General features: G+C 44.9%; 1 protein-coding gene across 1 annotated transcript in view; it reads right to left on the bottom strand.

The window, feature by feature from the left end:
- Positions 1-15,843, bottom strand: part of ush2a (Usher syndrome 2A (autosomal recessive, mild)) — a 477,069-nt gene that overhangs the window by 311,844 nt on the left and 149,382 nt on the right. The window contains 3 exon segments of the mRNA XM_082957499.1: positions 9,919-10,063; positions 11,936-12,105; positions 13,515-13,790. Of these exon segments, the coding sequence (XP_082813625.1) occupies positions 9,919-10,063; positions 11,936-12,105; positions 13,515-13,790 (591 nt within the window).

Raw genomic sequence — 15,843 nt, 5'->3', positions numbered from 1 at the left:
GCAAGGTCCACGCCCTGCACCTGAGCCACCTCCAGGATAGGTGGGTTGGGGAGGGAGGGTGTAGCACAGTGCCGTCGGTGACGGCAGCCACCCTCCCTTCCCTCCCTTATTGTTTTAGGGTTATTGTTTATGGGTTTTGTGTTGGGTTTTTTTGTTGGTAGGTGCATTCCGGGGTCTGCACCTTGAGGGGGGGGGGGGGTACTGTCAGTGATTGGTAGATGGGTAACAATAACAAATCAGACAGTGATTATCTCTTTAAGCATGGTCAAGTTAATAATTATGCTGTGGATGATGTATTAAACCACACAGACACATGAAAGATACATGTTTTGGAATATTTGTATTCTTTATATTTGTATTCTACTTTTCATTCTGTCATGTTGGTTATTATTGTGGTGTAACTACAATCTTGTTGATCCATCCTTAGTTTTTTCCCTTCACAGACAATCAGCTCTGTAGCTGTTTTAAAATCACCACTGGTCTCATGGTGACGTCCCTGAGCAGTTTCCTTCCTGTCCTGCAGCTCAGTTCAGAAGGATGGCAACAAGGCACTAAAGTTATACTGCAAAAAAAACCATTGAAAAGGAATAAATGTTTTGGCCTAAATGCTAAGCCTTATATTTGGGGCAAATCCCACACAGCTGTCACGTCCTGACCAGCAGATGGAGCTAGTGTTTTAGTTTTGGGGTCAGGACGTGGCATGTTTGTGTTGGTTAAATGTTGGGTGGATGATTGGGACTTCCAATTGAAGGCAGGTGTGTATAGTTGCCTTTGATTGGAAGTCCTATATAGGTGTGTGTGTTTGTCTTTGGGGTTGTGGGGAATTGTTCTGTGCTTAGCCGTGTGCCTAGTCAGACTGTTATTGTGGTGTTATTGTTTTCCTGTGGATGCCTTACTGGAGTCTATTAAAGTATGAGTATTCACAGTCTCGCTGCGCCTTGGTCCTCTTCTCTCCAGTACGACATTTTCAAGGATGAGTACAACTTATTTTATGACACAGCACAGCACTGAGTAACTGCCTCCTTATTATCAAGCATAGTGGTGGCTGCATCATGTTATGGGTATGCTTGACATCGGTAAAGATTGGGGAGTTTTTTAGGATAAAAAGAAATGGGATGGAGCCAAGCACAGGCATTATCCTAGAGGAAAACCTGCTTCAGTCTGCTTTACACCAGACACTGGGAGATGAATTCAACTTTCAGCAGGACAATAACCTACAACACCAAGCCAAATCTACACTTGAGTTGCTTACCAAGAAGACAGTGAATGTTTCCGAGTGGCCAAGTTAAAGTTTTGACTTAAATCTGCGTGAAAATCTATGTCAAGACTTGAAAATTGCTGTCTAACCAAGATCCTCAAAACCTTTAGGGCTTCAGAGCTTTAGGGCTGTCCCCGACTAAAAAAAGTAATCGTGTTCTTTTGACCAATCGATTGGTCGAAATGTTGAAACTTATTTTTCCATATATACAGTAGACAGACAGTGTAAAAAACACTTAATGAATAAGTGTAACAGAGAGTCTGTTCTAACGAGATACAAAAAATAAAGCCTTTATTACACCAGACTAAAAACAGTTGCATGCATTTATTTATTGTTTAGGCGAATTATTCAAAGCTTCCTTTTGTTATTTAATTAAAAAATGAAAATACTTGATAGCATTTCAGAGCATGCATGTCTCGTAGGCTGTGTGATGGCATGAACGAATGATTGATTGATACAGTAACTTATATATTGAAATATAGGCCTAAGTAAGTTACGGTATTAAGACTAAAGAAGAGTCACTTCTAAGCCTCCAGCTCGATGGTTATACAAGGATACTATACAAAGACCACTAATGATAACAACATGACTTATTATTATAATGATGATGATCATAACAGTAACAGTAAGAAGGAGACCAAGAAAAGAGAGGCTATATGAGCGACAGCTACGTGCATATTATGAGTGACAAACAGGTGTTGTTAGATTACATGAGGCTTGGTGCTCACAGAATCAGTAGGCTGTTAAACAAACACTCAAATAGGCAACAAAAGAAAGATCTGTCTTATTTATGTAGATATATATGGATGATTTATAAAGCCAGGCACATTGAACAGTTAGGATATTGACTTTAGACCTAATTAAGTTGGGGTTTCCCCTCTCCTAAATTTTCTTAGACAATTAGGCTAAGGCAAGGGCTGTTTCCTTGTTCCTGCTGCTGCTGCCTCCGCCACATTGTTCTCAATCCCAATATGCTGGTTAACTTTGCTATTATGCATAAAGCAACATAGGGAAAGGCAGCAATTCTACGGTGTACTGAAGATTGTGTTTCAGAACCGCGGACAGCGAACTTATCCAACGAGGGAGAAAGCGCATTTCTTATAAAATGATATGAGATTTATTGGTGCTGCACCATTATTTCTACATAATATAACCATATACAATTTCAGTATCACCTGTCTTGTGACGGACTCCATCCCTGTGGCCTCCGCCATGGATTAGTCCACTCAGACAGGCATGAATCAGACAGGTGTCTTGAGCACCATGAAAAAAAATGTTTTTGTAACTGCTCAACTAAAGAAATCTCAGTCAACCAACAGCCTATTGACCAAACAATCAACTAGTCAACTAAATGGGGTCAGCCCTACAGAGCTTGAAGAATTTCTTAAAGAATAATGGGCTTTGTGTGTGTGTGTGTGTGTGTGTGTGTGTGTATGTGAGTGACTACTGTGCGATGCTAATATGCTGCCATGTATTTACCACGAGGCAGCCACATAAGGGTTGATAAAAGCCACTTGGTCTCTCCTCCTGTCATCCTCTCTGTCCCCTCTCCACTCGATGACGCTCCGACAACAAGGTTAACAGTCCAACACTAAGGTTAATATTGCCTTCAACATGTTAATGAAGCAGCTAAATCACCACAGCGCTCCCAGGACCACACACACACACACACACACACACACACACACACACACACACACACACACACACACACACACACACACACACACACACACACACACGCTTCTGGGGAAGAATTATCAGGCCCGGAGGAGTGTTTTGTGTTTTTACACTAGCCGACATCCTTTATGGGCCTTCAGATCATCCCCGGTCTAAATGCACTGTAATACCGCTGAAATATATCTCTGGAGCAGCACAACTATTGATTTACACATAATTATCCCCAGGCTTCCTGAGGAGAGAAATATGCATAGCAGGGTTCACGTCAATGTGCCGTGTGTGTGTGTGTGTGTGTGTGTGTGTGTGGTAGGGGCTGGCTAGGCTTGTAGAGCAAGTCTTTATGGATGTAAGATACATAAAACATTAACGCCAGCAACTGCTTCACAATCCAACCTGATCAATACCATGTGTCTGCTCTGGTGGAGAGAGTCTGCTCTGGTGGAGAGTCTGCTCTGGTGGAGAGTCTGCTCTGGTGGTGAAAGTCTGCTCTGGTGGAGTCTGCTCTGGTGGAGAGAGTCTGCTCTGGTGGAGAGTCTGCTCTGGTGGAGAGTCTGCTCTGGTGGAGAGTCTGCTATGGTGGAGAGTCTGCTATGGTGGAGAGTCTGCTCTGGTGGAAAGTCTGCTCTGGTGGAAAGTCTGCTCTGGTGGAGAGTCTGCTCTGGTGGAGAGTCTGCTCTGGTGGAGAGTCTGTTCTGGTGGTGAGAGTCTGCTCTGGTGGAAAGTCTGCTCTGGTGGAGAGACTGCTCTGGTGGTGAGTCTGCTCTGGTGGAGAGTCTGCTCTGGTGGAGAGTCTTCTCTGGTGGTGGAGAGTCTGCTCTGGTGGAGAGTCTGCTCTAGTGGAGAGAGTCTGCTCTGGTGGAGAGTCTGCTCTGGTGGAGAGAGTCTGCTCTGGTGGTGAGAGTCTGCTCTGGTGGAGAGTCTGCTCTGGTGGAGAGAGTCTGCTCTGGTGGAGAGAGTCTGCTCTGGTGGAGAGAGTCTGCTCTGGTGGAGAGTCTGCTCTGGTGGAGAGAGTCTGCTCTGGTGGTGAGTCTGCTCTGGTGGAGAGTCTGCTCTGGTGGAGAGAGTCTGCTCTGGTGGAGAGAGTCTGCTCTGGTGGAGAGTCTGCTCTGGTGGAGAGTCTGCTCTGGTGGAGAGTCTGCTCTGGTGGAGAGAGTCTGCTCTGGTGTTGAGAGTCTGCTCTGGTGGTGAGAGTCTGCTCTGGTGGAGAGAGTCTGCTCTGGTGGAGAGTCTGCTCTGGTGGAGAGAGTCTGCTCTGGTGGAGAGTCTGCTCTGGTGGAGAGAGTCTGCTCTGGTGAAGTGCTGTGGACTTTACACACACAGACTCACACACGCATATGCAGACAGCCTTACATCTTTCTTCCTCCTAATTTCATTCATTTTTAGATTTAGAGTTACATAAGGAAATGTAATCTGGTGAAATTCCTTTAAATATGTATGAGAAATTCTTAATTATGTGCAAAACACACTTTACATAAGGGAGACACGGAATGTTTCCACTGAAAGTTGGAGGGAGTGAAGAAGAAATGAAGCGAGAGAGAAAGAGAGAGAGAGAGATGGAGAGAGAGAGAGAGAGACAGAGAGGGAGAGAGATGGAGAGAGAGAGAGAGGGAGAGAGAGAGGGGGGGTGAGCAATGCTCTTTCTTCTCCTCTGTCTGCCTTCTTATCCCAGAGTGCTTTGGGACATGCCAAAATAATGTTCTAAGCCGTAACCATTAAGGCCCTACTTACTGTTTACACACCACACCCCACAACTCACTCCTCTCTAAGACCAATTAGGTTCATTTACTGTGGGTGGATGTGTGTATTGACAGAATCTAATAGAATTTGAGTGAGATAAAAGCATCTAAGCAGATGCTGTCTCCTCCGCCTGGACAGATGGTTATTCTGTGTAATGGTGTGTCTGGGTAATAGTGATGTGGATTGTGTGTCTAAACAGTCGTAACAAAACCTGAGTAAAGGATGGATAAATGGCTATCATCAACATTAAGGTCTGGCACAAGACAATCACAACATGGATAATGGCACAGACAGTCTTGGATGCTCCAAACCAACAGGTTGGGTTTGTTTGTCTGTCTGTGTGTGTGTGAGTGTGTGTGTATTCGTTTGTCTGTGTGTGTTAGTTTGTGTGAACGGGAAGTTTTGATCAGACAATTAGTGCAGAATCGTCTAACTACATTTCATTCTTCAGAGTCTAAGCCGTTGACGGGGTCATACTCTGTAGCGATTGTAGCATGTAAATCTTGGTGGGCCAAACTCCCCAAAATGATTTTAGATGCATGCCAGCAAAGACACTACACAACACTAAACAATACATTAATTGCACTATAACGGTGACAAACGGTGGCTACAAACTGTTAGGGCCTACATAAAGCTGTCACAACAGCAGTCCCAACACCTTACCACTGCTACACCTGGATATCAGCAGAGCCTTGTCTGGCAGCAAAACAGTTTATTCAGCCTCATTTACTGACTTTAAAAAAACATAGTTGATATGGCTGACTTGCTTTAACAAATGTGGTTTCTACTGACAACTGAGATGTACAAACTATGGCATAAGCGGATAAGAGGCAATCCGTAATTTTGATTAAGACATTAATGAGCGAGCGACGACGGACGTAGTCAATATATGTCACGACTTCCACCGAAGTCGGTCCCTCTCCTTGTTTGGGCGGCATTCGGCGGTCGACGTCACCGGCCTTCTAGCCATCGCCGATCCACTTTTCATTTTCCATTTGTTTTGTCCTTGTCTTACACACCTGGTTTCACTCCCCCAATTACTTGTTCATTATTTAACCCTCTGTTTCCCCATGTTTGTTTGTGAGTGATTGTTTGTACGTAATACGGTCTGTTATTGTGGGCTAGATTATTGCGTTGTATTATTGATTCTTTGAGTAAATTACGTTTATTACTGATATCTGCTGTCCTGCGCCTGACTCCTCTACACCAGCTACACACAGGCTTATTACAATATAACTACAGTTGAAGTCAGAAGTTTACATACACCTTAGCCAAATACATTTAAACTTAGTTTTTCACAATTCCTTAGGTCAGTTAGGATCACCACTTTATTTTAACAATGTGAAATGTCAGAATAATAGTAGAGAGAATGATTTATTTCAGCTTTTATTTCTTTCAACACATTCCCAGTGGGTCAGAAGTTTACATACACTCAATTAGTATTTGGTAGCAATGCCTTTAAATTGTTTAACTTGGGTCAAATGTTTTGGGTAGCCTTCCACAAGTTTCCCACAATGAGTTGGGTGAATTTTGGCCCATTTCTCCTGACAGAGCTGGTGTAACTGAGTCAGGTTTGTAGGCCTCCTTGCTCGCACAAGCTTTTTCAGTTCTGCCCACAAATATTGTATAGGATTGAGGTCAGGGCTTTGTGATGGCCACTCCAATACCTTGACTTTGTTGTCCTTAAGCCCTTTTTCCACAACTGTGGAAGTATGCTTGGGTCATTGTCCATTTGGAAGTCCCATTTGCGACCAAGCAATAACTTCCTGACTGATGTCTTGAGATGTTGCTTCAATATATCCACCAAATTTTCCTCCTCATGATGCCATCTTTTTTGTGAAGTGCACCAGTCCCTCCTGCAGCAAAGCACCCCCACAACATGATGCTGCCACCCCTGTGCTTCATGGTTGGGATGGTGTTCTTCGGCTTGCAAGCCTCCCCCTTTTTCCTCCAAACATAACGATGGTCATTATGGCCAAACAGTTATATTTTTGTTTCATCAGACCAGAGGACATTTCTCCAAAAAGTACGATCTTTGTCCCCATGTGCAGTTGCAAACCATAGTCTGGATTTTTTATGGCGGTTTTGGAGCAGTGGCTTCTTCCTTGCTGAGCGGCCTTTCAGGTTATGTCGATATAGGACTCATTTTACTGTGGATATAGATACTTTTGTACCTGTTCATCTCTAGGAGACAGAACGCGTCTCCTTCCTGAGCGGTATGACGGCTGTGTGGTCCCATGGTGTTTATACTTGCATACTATTGTTTGTATAGATGAATGTGGTACCTTCAGGCATTTGGAAATTGCTCCTAAGGATGAACCAGACTTGTGGAGGTCTACAATTTTTTTCGGAGGTCTTGGCTGATTTCTTTTGATTTTCCCATGATGTCAAGCAAGGTAGGCCTTGAAATACATCCACAGGTACACCTCCAATTGACTCAAATAATGGCAATTAGCCTATCAGAAGCTTCTAAAGCCAGGACATAATTTTCTTGAATTTTCCAAGCTGTTTAAAGGCACAGTCAACTTAGTGTATGTAAACTTCTGACCCACTGGAATTGTGATACAGTGAAATAATCTTTCTGTAAACAATTTTTGTAAAAATTACTTGTGTCATGCACAAAGTAGATGTCGTAACCGACTTGCCAAAACTATAGTTTTAAATGTTATGTAGTGGTTGAAAAACAAGTTTTAATGACTCCAACCGAAGTGTATGTAAACTTCCGACTTCAACTGTACGTGTTCAGCACTTTTGAAATGTACAGCGACAGAATGCAGAACACGGGCTGCTCTTACAATATTTTCCCTGTACACAAAGTCAGAACCGTAGGATAAATAAATGTAGAAAACAGTATTAGTAACCACGTGGTAGTGAGAGTCTCATCTTTCCATAGAGGGGTCATATTCGTTTTGTAGGCCAAACCATTCGGACACTACAGATGTTTTTGTGAGAAGATTATCGGGATGTCTCATGGTCTGACAAACAGCTCTATCTCTGTCACCTTTCACCCCAGATGCAGACGGATTTTGATCTGGATTTTTTCATTTTGTTACTTAGATTGACGCACCAGTGCATCAATCGAGTCAAGGAGGTTAAGGCTGTTGAACAATAGATATAAACATGTTCATTCATATGGGGTGATTTTGTGACTGTACAATTTAAAACACAAAAAATGCCACATAATCTAGATTTCTACATTTAAAAGCCTTGGAATCATTTAAAAGAAGTCAAAGCTATTATTTTTCAAGACCACAGAGAATTCAAAACTTTGGAATATGCCGTACAAACGCCAACAAGTTGATATATATTAATATGTTAAAGCATGCTGTATTCCTGCACCTGAGAGAAACACATTCTCACATCTTCGAGATGTAAACAAAACACACAAACAAAGTAACAAACGGAACAGAAATGGACCAAACGGTGAACATGTGTGAGCATATGGATGAATATGTGTGCGGGTCGTGTGTGTCATACCGGACCATATGTTAGAGCTGTGCGGCGGCACTGTGTGTGTGTGTGTGTGTGTGTGTGTGTGTGTGTGTGTGTGTGTGTGTGTGTGTGTGTGTGTGTGTGTGTGTGTGTGCCCATCACACAAAGCTGATCAATTAGAGCTCGTCTCACGCCCAGTGATATGTGTCTCAGTTATTAAAGGAGGCTAATTCATCCTACTTCCATATTGGTTATAAATCTACGGCAGTGGCCCGCACACACGTGTGTGTGACAGAATGTGTGTGAGTAACAGTGTGTGTGTGACTGTGTGTGTGTATGATTCATGGCCAACAGGCCACATTTTTCTCCTTGTAATTAACAGTAAATAGTTTTTACTGCCGTGTACAATGAATTTCCCCCCTGGTTACATCAGTGTCTCGACTGGTATACTGAGTGAGTGAATTTAGTGAGTTAGTGAGCGCATGTGTGTGTGTGTGTGAGTGCGTGCATGCGTGATTGAGTGCATGTATGTGTGAGTGTGTGTGAGTGATTGTGTGTGTGAGTGTGTGTGGTCCTGACATAAGAGGGACGGGTTAGAGTCGTAAAGTGATTTCAGGGTGGAGAGAGAGAGAATATGAAGACCTGACCATAGAAGAAAAAGTGAGAACATTCTCTCTCCATTTGTTTTTCTCTTCCCTCTCCCTCACTCTCTTCCTCACCCTCTCCCTCACTCTCTTCCTCACCCTCTTCCTCACCCTCTTCCTCACCCTCTTCCCTCTCCCTCACTCTCTTCCTCACCCTCACCCTCTTCCCTCTCCCTCACTCTCTTCCTTCTCCTTCACTCTCTTTCTCACCCTCTCCCTCACCCTCTTCCTCACCCTCTTCCTCACCCTCTTCCCTCACCCTCTTCCTCACCCTCTTCCCTCTCCCTCACTCTCTTTCCTCTCCCTCATTCTCTTCCCTCTCCCTCCCTCCCTGTCTTCCCTCTCCCTCACTCTCTTCCCTCTCCCTCCCTGTCTTCCCTCTCCCTCACACTCTTCCCTCTCCCTCACTCTCTTCCCTCTCCCTCCCTCTCTTCCCTCTCCCTCACTCTCTTCCATCTCCCTCCCTGTCTTCCCTATCCCTCCCTGTCTTCCCTATCCCTCCCTGTCTTCCCTCTCCCTCCCTCTCTTCCCTCCCCCTCACTCTCTTCCCTCTCCCTCCCTCTCTTCCCTCTCCCTCACTCTCTTCCATCTCCCTCCCTGTCTTCCCTATCCCTCCCTGTCTTCCCTATCCCTCCCTGTCTTCCCTCTCCCTCCCTCTCTTCCCTCCCCCTCACTCTCTTCCCTCTCCCTCACTCTCTTCCCTCTCCCTCACTCTCTTCCCTCTCCCTCACTCTCTTCCCTCTCCCTCCCTCTCTTCCCTCTCCCTCCCTCTCTTCCCTCTCCCTCACTTTCTTCTTTGCTTCTTCACTCTGTCTCTATTTCTTTCTTTCTCTTTTTCCTTTTTCTCTCCCTTCTTTGTTTTCTTTCCATCCCCCTCTCTCATCCAGAGGTAGTTAGTTCCCTGACAGACACATTCCATTTTGTATCTTAATATGTAACTGACCTGCTATTCTACACCTCCATAACTGGGACAATACATACATGTGGTCAGGTTTAACCAGCAACACCATGACACTGTATGGGACTATAGCAGTACTGCTGGAGTATACTGGAGAATTTCTGAGTAGTGTGGTATAAATAAATAAATAATTGGATGATATTTATCTCTGGTGTTATAATGAGTGGGTTACCAGTTGTGTTCAGTGTGTGTGTGTGTGTGTGTGTTACCTGTAGGTAGTGTTCGTCCGGAGGCAGGCAGGCTGGTCACACAGCCCAGTGAGGTACACAGAGTCACAGTGAAGTCATATCTCCTGTAGGCCTCTAGTCCTTCTGCTAGATACACACGCTCTGATGGACTGGCTACATACAGCACCTGCGACAAGAAAGACACACACACACACACACAGAGGATCAGAGTGACGTTATAGGCCCCCTACACTGTATGGCTCAGTTGGTAGAGCATGGGGCTCAGTTGGTAGAGCATGGAGCTCAGTTGGTAGAGCATGGAGCTCAGTTGGTAGAGCATGGAGCTCAGGTGGTAGAGCATGGAGCTCAGTTGGTAGAGCATGGAGCTCAGTTGGTAGAGCATGGAGCTCAGTTGGTAGAGCATGGAGCTCAGGTGGTAGAGCATGGAGCTCAGGTGGTAGAGCATGGAGCTCAGGTGGTAGAGCATGGAGCTCAGTTGGTAAAGCATGGAGCTCAGGTGGTAGAGCATGGAGGTCAGTTGGTAGAGCATGGGGCTCAGTTGGTAGAGCATGGGGCTCAGTTGGTAGAGCATGGGGCTCAGGTGATAGAGCATGGAGCTCAGTTGGTAGAGCATGGAGCTCAGTTGGTAGAGCATGGAGTTCAGTTGGTAGAGCATGGAGCTCAGTTGGTAGAGCATGGAGCTCAGGTGGTAGAGCATGGAGCTCAGTTGGTAGAGCATGGGGCTCAGGTGGTAGAGCATGGAGCTCAGTTGGTAGAGCATGGAGCTCAGGTGGTAGAGCATGGAGCTCAGTTGGTAGAGCATGGAGCTCAGGTGGTAGAGCATGGAGCTCAGTTGGTAGAACATGGAGCTCAGTTGGTAGAGCATGGAGCTCAGTTGGTAGAGCATGGAGCTCAGTTGGTAGAGCATGGAGCTCAGGTGGTAGAGCATGGAGCTCAGGTGGTAGAGCATGGAGCTCAGTTGGTAGAGCATGGAGCTCAGGTGGTAGAGCATGGAGCTCAGGTGGTAGAGCATGGAGCTCAGTTGGTAGAGCATGGGGCTCAGTTGGTAGAGCATGGGGCTCAGGTGATAGAGCATGGAGCTCAGTTGGTAGAGCATGGGGCTCAGGTGGTAGAGCATGGAGCTCAGTTGGTAGAGCATGGTGCTCAGTTGGTAGAGCATGGAGCTCAGTTGGTAGGGCATGGGGCTCAGGTGGTAGAGCATGGAGCTCAGTTGGTAGAGCATGGGGCTCAGGTGATAGAGCATGGAGCTCAGGTGGTAGAGCATGGAGCTCAGTTGGTAGAGCATGGAGCTCAGTTGGTAGAGCATGGGGCTCAGGTGGTAGAGCATGGAGCTTGCAACGCCAGCGTTGTGGGTTTGATTCCTGCTGGGCCCACACATACAGAAATGTATGCATTCACTACTGTAAGTTGCTTTGGGTAAAATTGTCCACTAAATGGCATTTACATGAGATATGTCACCTTGCTTGAGACCTGTTCTCTCCCCTAGCTAATGCCTAGGCTTTAGCTCCGCAGGCTAACACAATCTTCTAGCACACACCACACACACAGACTGCGAGAACAGAGCAATATGTTACAATGAGACATTATGCGTTCCGTTAAGAGAGGACAGTGAGAGAGCAGAGGGGTCATCCTACCTAGAGGGACAGCTGACTAGACATTAAAACACCATATCAGTGATACCAATCCTCCTGCAACACTCATTAACCAATCCTCCTGCAACGCTCGTTAAACCTCCAGCCAGAGGGAGTCAGAGGTGATACGCTGACATAGGGCAATGCATGATGGGTTTAGCCGTGTAGGTGGTGTGACATCATAAACTTTAGAGTCGCTATACCTGAGGAGGGACATCTATGTTTGAGCCGATGAGAACACTCCTATCTGTGCAATGATATTGTATGTGTTTTTCTAATGGAATGCAGAAGTAGTGGTGTTTAGAAGGTCTATCTATTTTTCTAAGATGATTTAGGGCCAAGACATTTTCAGGAAATCTAGGAATGAGGGAGAAGCATGTGGTCTATTTATTGTGTAAGTATGTTACCTGTGTGACAACAGGTGGTGCGTATGGGTTGGACCTCTGCTCTGTGACCAGGTTCACCCTGTATTCAGTGACCTGTCCTCTAGCCTCTTGACCCCGCGCTGACCTCCATGCAACCTTTAGGGACGAGGATGACACCGCCGACACCTCAGGAGGAGCCACGAACTCCGGAGCTATGGAACACACACACACACACACACACACACACACACACACACACACACACACACACACACACACACACACACACACACACACACACACACACACACACACACACACTACTTCCAAATCTCTTCTTTTATCATAAAATACTGTTAAATCAGTGTCCATAATAGTAACTCCGTTGACTGTGTAACTGCTGTGGAGGGTTTTAATGAACAGTGGAAGCAGGTGGATGTTGTCAAATAGGAGCACAGCCAGGATGAAAAAACAACAGTGTTTTCCACACCATGTCAACTTGGCATAGCTACCCTTACAGAAACACAGAGAGAGAGAGAGAGAGAGTCAGAGAGAGAGAGAGACAGAGACAGAGAGACAGAGACAGAGACAGAGAGAGAGAGAGAGAGAGAGAGAGAGAGAGACAGAGACAGAGAGAGACAGAGAGACAGAGACAGAGAGAGACAGAGAGACAGAGAGACAGAGAGACAGAGACAGAGACAGAGACAGAGAGAGAGAGAGAGAGAGCTTGTTAAGTTACTCTGGGCACAGAATCCACTCCAAACACAAGCTGTAAAATACCATCCTATGCATGTTTGATGCAAATGTGGAGCAGCGTTTGTGTTTCTGTTTGTGATGGAGCTGTCAACATGGCTCAGGAGTACTGGCTTAATAAGCCTCAGTCAACACTCACACAGCCCTCTGAATGAAAGCACAGCACAGCACAGCACAGCACAGCACAGCACAGCACAGCACAGCACAGCACAGCACTGACCACCCTCACACATTTAGAAACACCTATTATCTCACACACTATCTCCCCATCTCTCGTCTTATCTCTCCTATGTCTCCTTTATCTCTGAAGCCACCTAGTGTTAGGTGTGTAATGCGATTCACGCATGCATGCAGGAGTGCACAGACACTCTCACACACACACCAACACACATACTCAGGGTGTGTAATGTGATTCATGGCTATTACACAGTCAGACAGAGGGCTGTGAGTTTTGTTTGGGGGCACAGTCTAGTTCTAATGAGCCATATCATCTCTTTGGAATTATAATGCTTTAATGAGAAACCCCCCTCCTTCCTGTCTATTTTTCTCTCTCTCTCTCCCCTATTCCTCCCCTCCCTCACTTCCACCAACCATTATGTCACAACACTACTATTACTACACACCCAGAGGCCTCCCCAGAGGAACTCTCTCTCTCTGTAAGTGCTCACCTCACTCTCACTCTACTTTTATCGTCACTGTGTGTGTGTGTGTGTGTGTGTGTGTGTGTGTGTGTGTGTGTGTGTGTGTGTGTGTGTGTGTGTGTGTGTGTGTGTGTGTGTGTGTGCGCGTGCGCGCGCGTGTGTGTGTGTGTATGTGTGTGTGTATGTGTGTGTGTATGTGTGTGTGTATGTGTGTGTGTTTAACTGACCCCCCTCCTGTGTCCGAGCTGTAGTCCAGTCTGATATCACACTGCCGGCCATGTTGACGGTCAGAACTCGCAGCTGATAGGTGGAGAAGGGCTGCAGGTCTGTTACCATGGCGCCGCTCTGGGGAGGGGGCAGAGCACTCTCTTTGGCTGAGTCAGACGGGAGGCGGGGATCCAGCCAACCACTGCTCACAAACACCCTACGCTCTGGGGCGGGGCTTGTGGTGTTCTGCGATTCCATTGGCCCTCGTATGAATAGCTCGTACCTTATAATAACACCTATGGAGGCAGAAACGAAAGAGACGATTTTATTATGTTCAATGCCATATTAATGAGTTATTGATGGGTTAGCTTGTGACTAGTTCCTATTAGGACCTGCTCCTTACCAGAAATATTGTATATTCTTATACCAGGTGGGTCACAAGGAAATGATCAAGTACATTATATTGATCAAAGTTTAAAAGAAGTTAGAGAACCACTATGTAGGACAGCGTGGATTTTTTATTTTTTTGCTAAACGAAAAAATAATCACGGTTTTGTACTTTGGTTTCTATTAAAAAATGGACATTAAATGCACTATACATTATGTGTGTTGAATAATGTAACAACACAGAATAAAACAACTAATTAAAGTCCCATAATGGTAGTGACGGCCCATTACTGATTATCACTTATTAACCATCATTTATTCACATTACTTTACCATAATAAAATATTTCAGTTGATGCGTATATTCATTTGTTTTATTTGATGACTTCATTATTTAAGTCATCAACTCATCTCTATAGAGTTGCTGACAAAGTCCTATTTTAGTAGTTCTCCAAAGTAAATAAGGCATACTTTCATGCCTGTTGAATACCAACTATCAATCTTAGATTGTATTTTCAGGTAGAGATACCTCTCGAAACAACTGCTCTCTATCCCTCTTGATCGCACATTCTTCTGTCTCTTCTCTCTCTCTCTCTCTCTCTCTCTGTGTCTTCCCCACACTAACCCAATGTAGCAGGCGTAAGAAACACACCGACTGGACAAGTACGTGCGCAATGGATTATGGTCATTTGAGTTAATTACCATGTTTTCTGTACTAACCTATGTAGAATATTGGCCTGTTGGAAACTACAACTCCGTACTACACGCACAGTTCGGGCACGATCTGATTTATCTCTAGATAAAGTGCGCAATGTGTACATTGAGCTCACAGAAACAAAAATGAACAAAATGGAATTAAAATAATTTAACCAATGTAGGTCAATGTAGTTTAACCCCTTACGGTCGATGCCCGCGCACCCGCGAAAATCTAATTAGCATAATACAAAAATCCCCATAAAAATCCTCCAGTTTAAACTAGAGATATCTGTTTTTTACATTGGATGCATCACCACATCTGCCTACTTAAGACTTCCACATCTGCCTACTTAACACTTCCACATCTGCCTACTTAACACTTCCACATCTGCCTACTTAACACTTCCACATCTGCCTACTTAACACTTCTGCATCTGCCTACTTAACACTTCCGCATCTGCCTACTTAACACTTCCGCATCTGCCTACTTAACACTGCCACATCTGCCTACTTAACACTTCCGCATCTGTCTACTTAACACTTCCGCATCTGCCTACTTAAGACTTCCGCATCTGTCTACTTAACACTTCCGCATCTGTCTACTTAACACTTATGCATCTGTGGTAAAGGTGACAGAGCTAGAGCGGTGTTTGTCAGACCATGAGACATCCCGAAAATCGGTCTTCTCACAAAATCGTCTGTAGCATCTGAACGGTTTGGCCTACAAAACCACTGTAAAGATGAGACTCTCAGGTACACGTACATGTCGGTTGTTTTTCTCTAGCACACCCACAGGCATCACAAGACTCGTCTGAAAATTCAAATAGCAAATTGATCCTTGGTATGACCTTCTTAAAACAATTCCATATAGCTTAGTAGTACCCCCCCGGCATAGACAGGGCTTAGACTCTTCTGGGTTAACAGCCAAAAAATAACCACAATTTCAGTTAGTTGCTCAGCACTAGTAGGACACAAGGAGATACAATACTGTATGCATCACTACAGTACCATACAAGCTACTAATCAACCACAGGTCTTCAGCCAATACTAAAACAGAATGAATTAATACCAGCACAGTGCATTCTCATATCCCATTCTAATACTCTGTAGCAGAGAGACTCTTCATCCACATGAGAATCAAAGCTCAGCATCATATCCACATTGCTCATTAGTGTTACCGAGGCAGTGAATGAATACAGAAGGTTGAGCTGAGGACAGGCAGGCATCACAACACAATAGAAATAAACACTTCTATTCTCCCTCTTTT

Source organism: Salmo salar, chromosome 01 (assembly GCF_965601325.2).
Source record: "Salmo salar chromosome 01, fSalSal1, whole genome shotgun sequence".
NCBI lineage: Eukaryota > Metazoa > Chordata > Actinopteri > Salmoniformes > Salmonidae > Salmo > Salmo salar.
The sequence above is the reverse complement of the archived record's forward strand: the minus strand, read 5'-3'. Positions and strand labels throughout refer to the sequence as shown.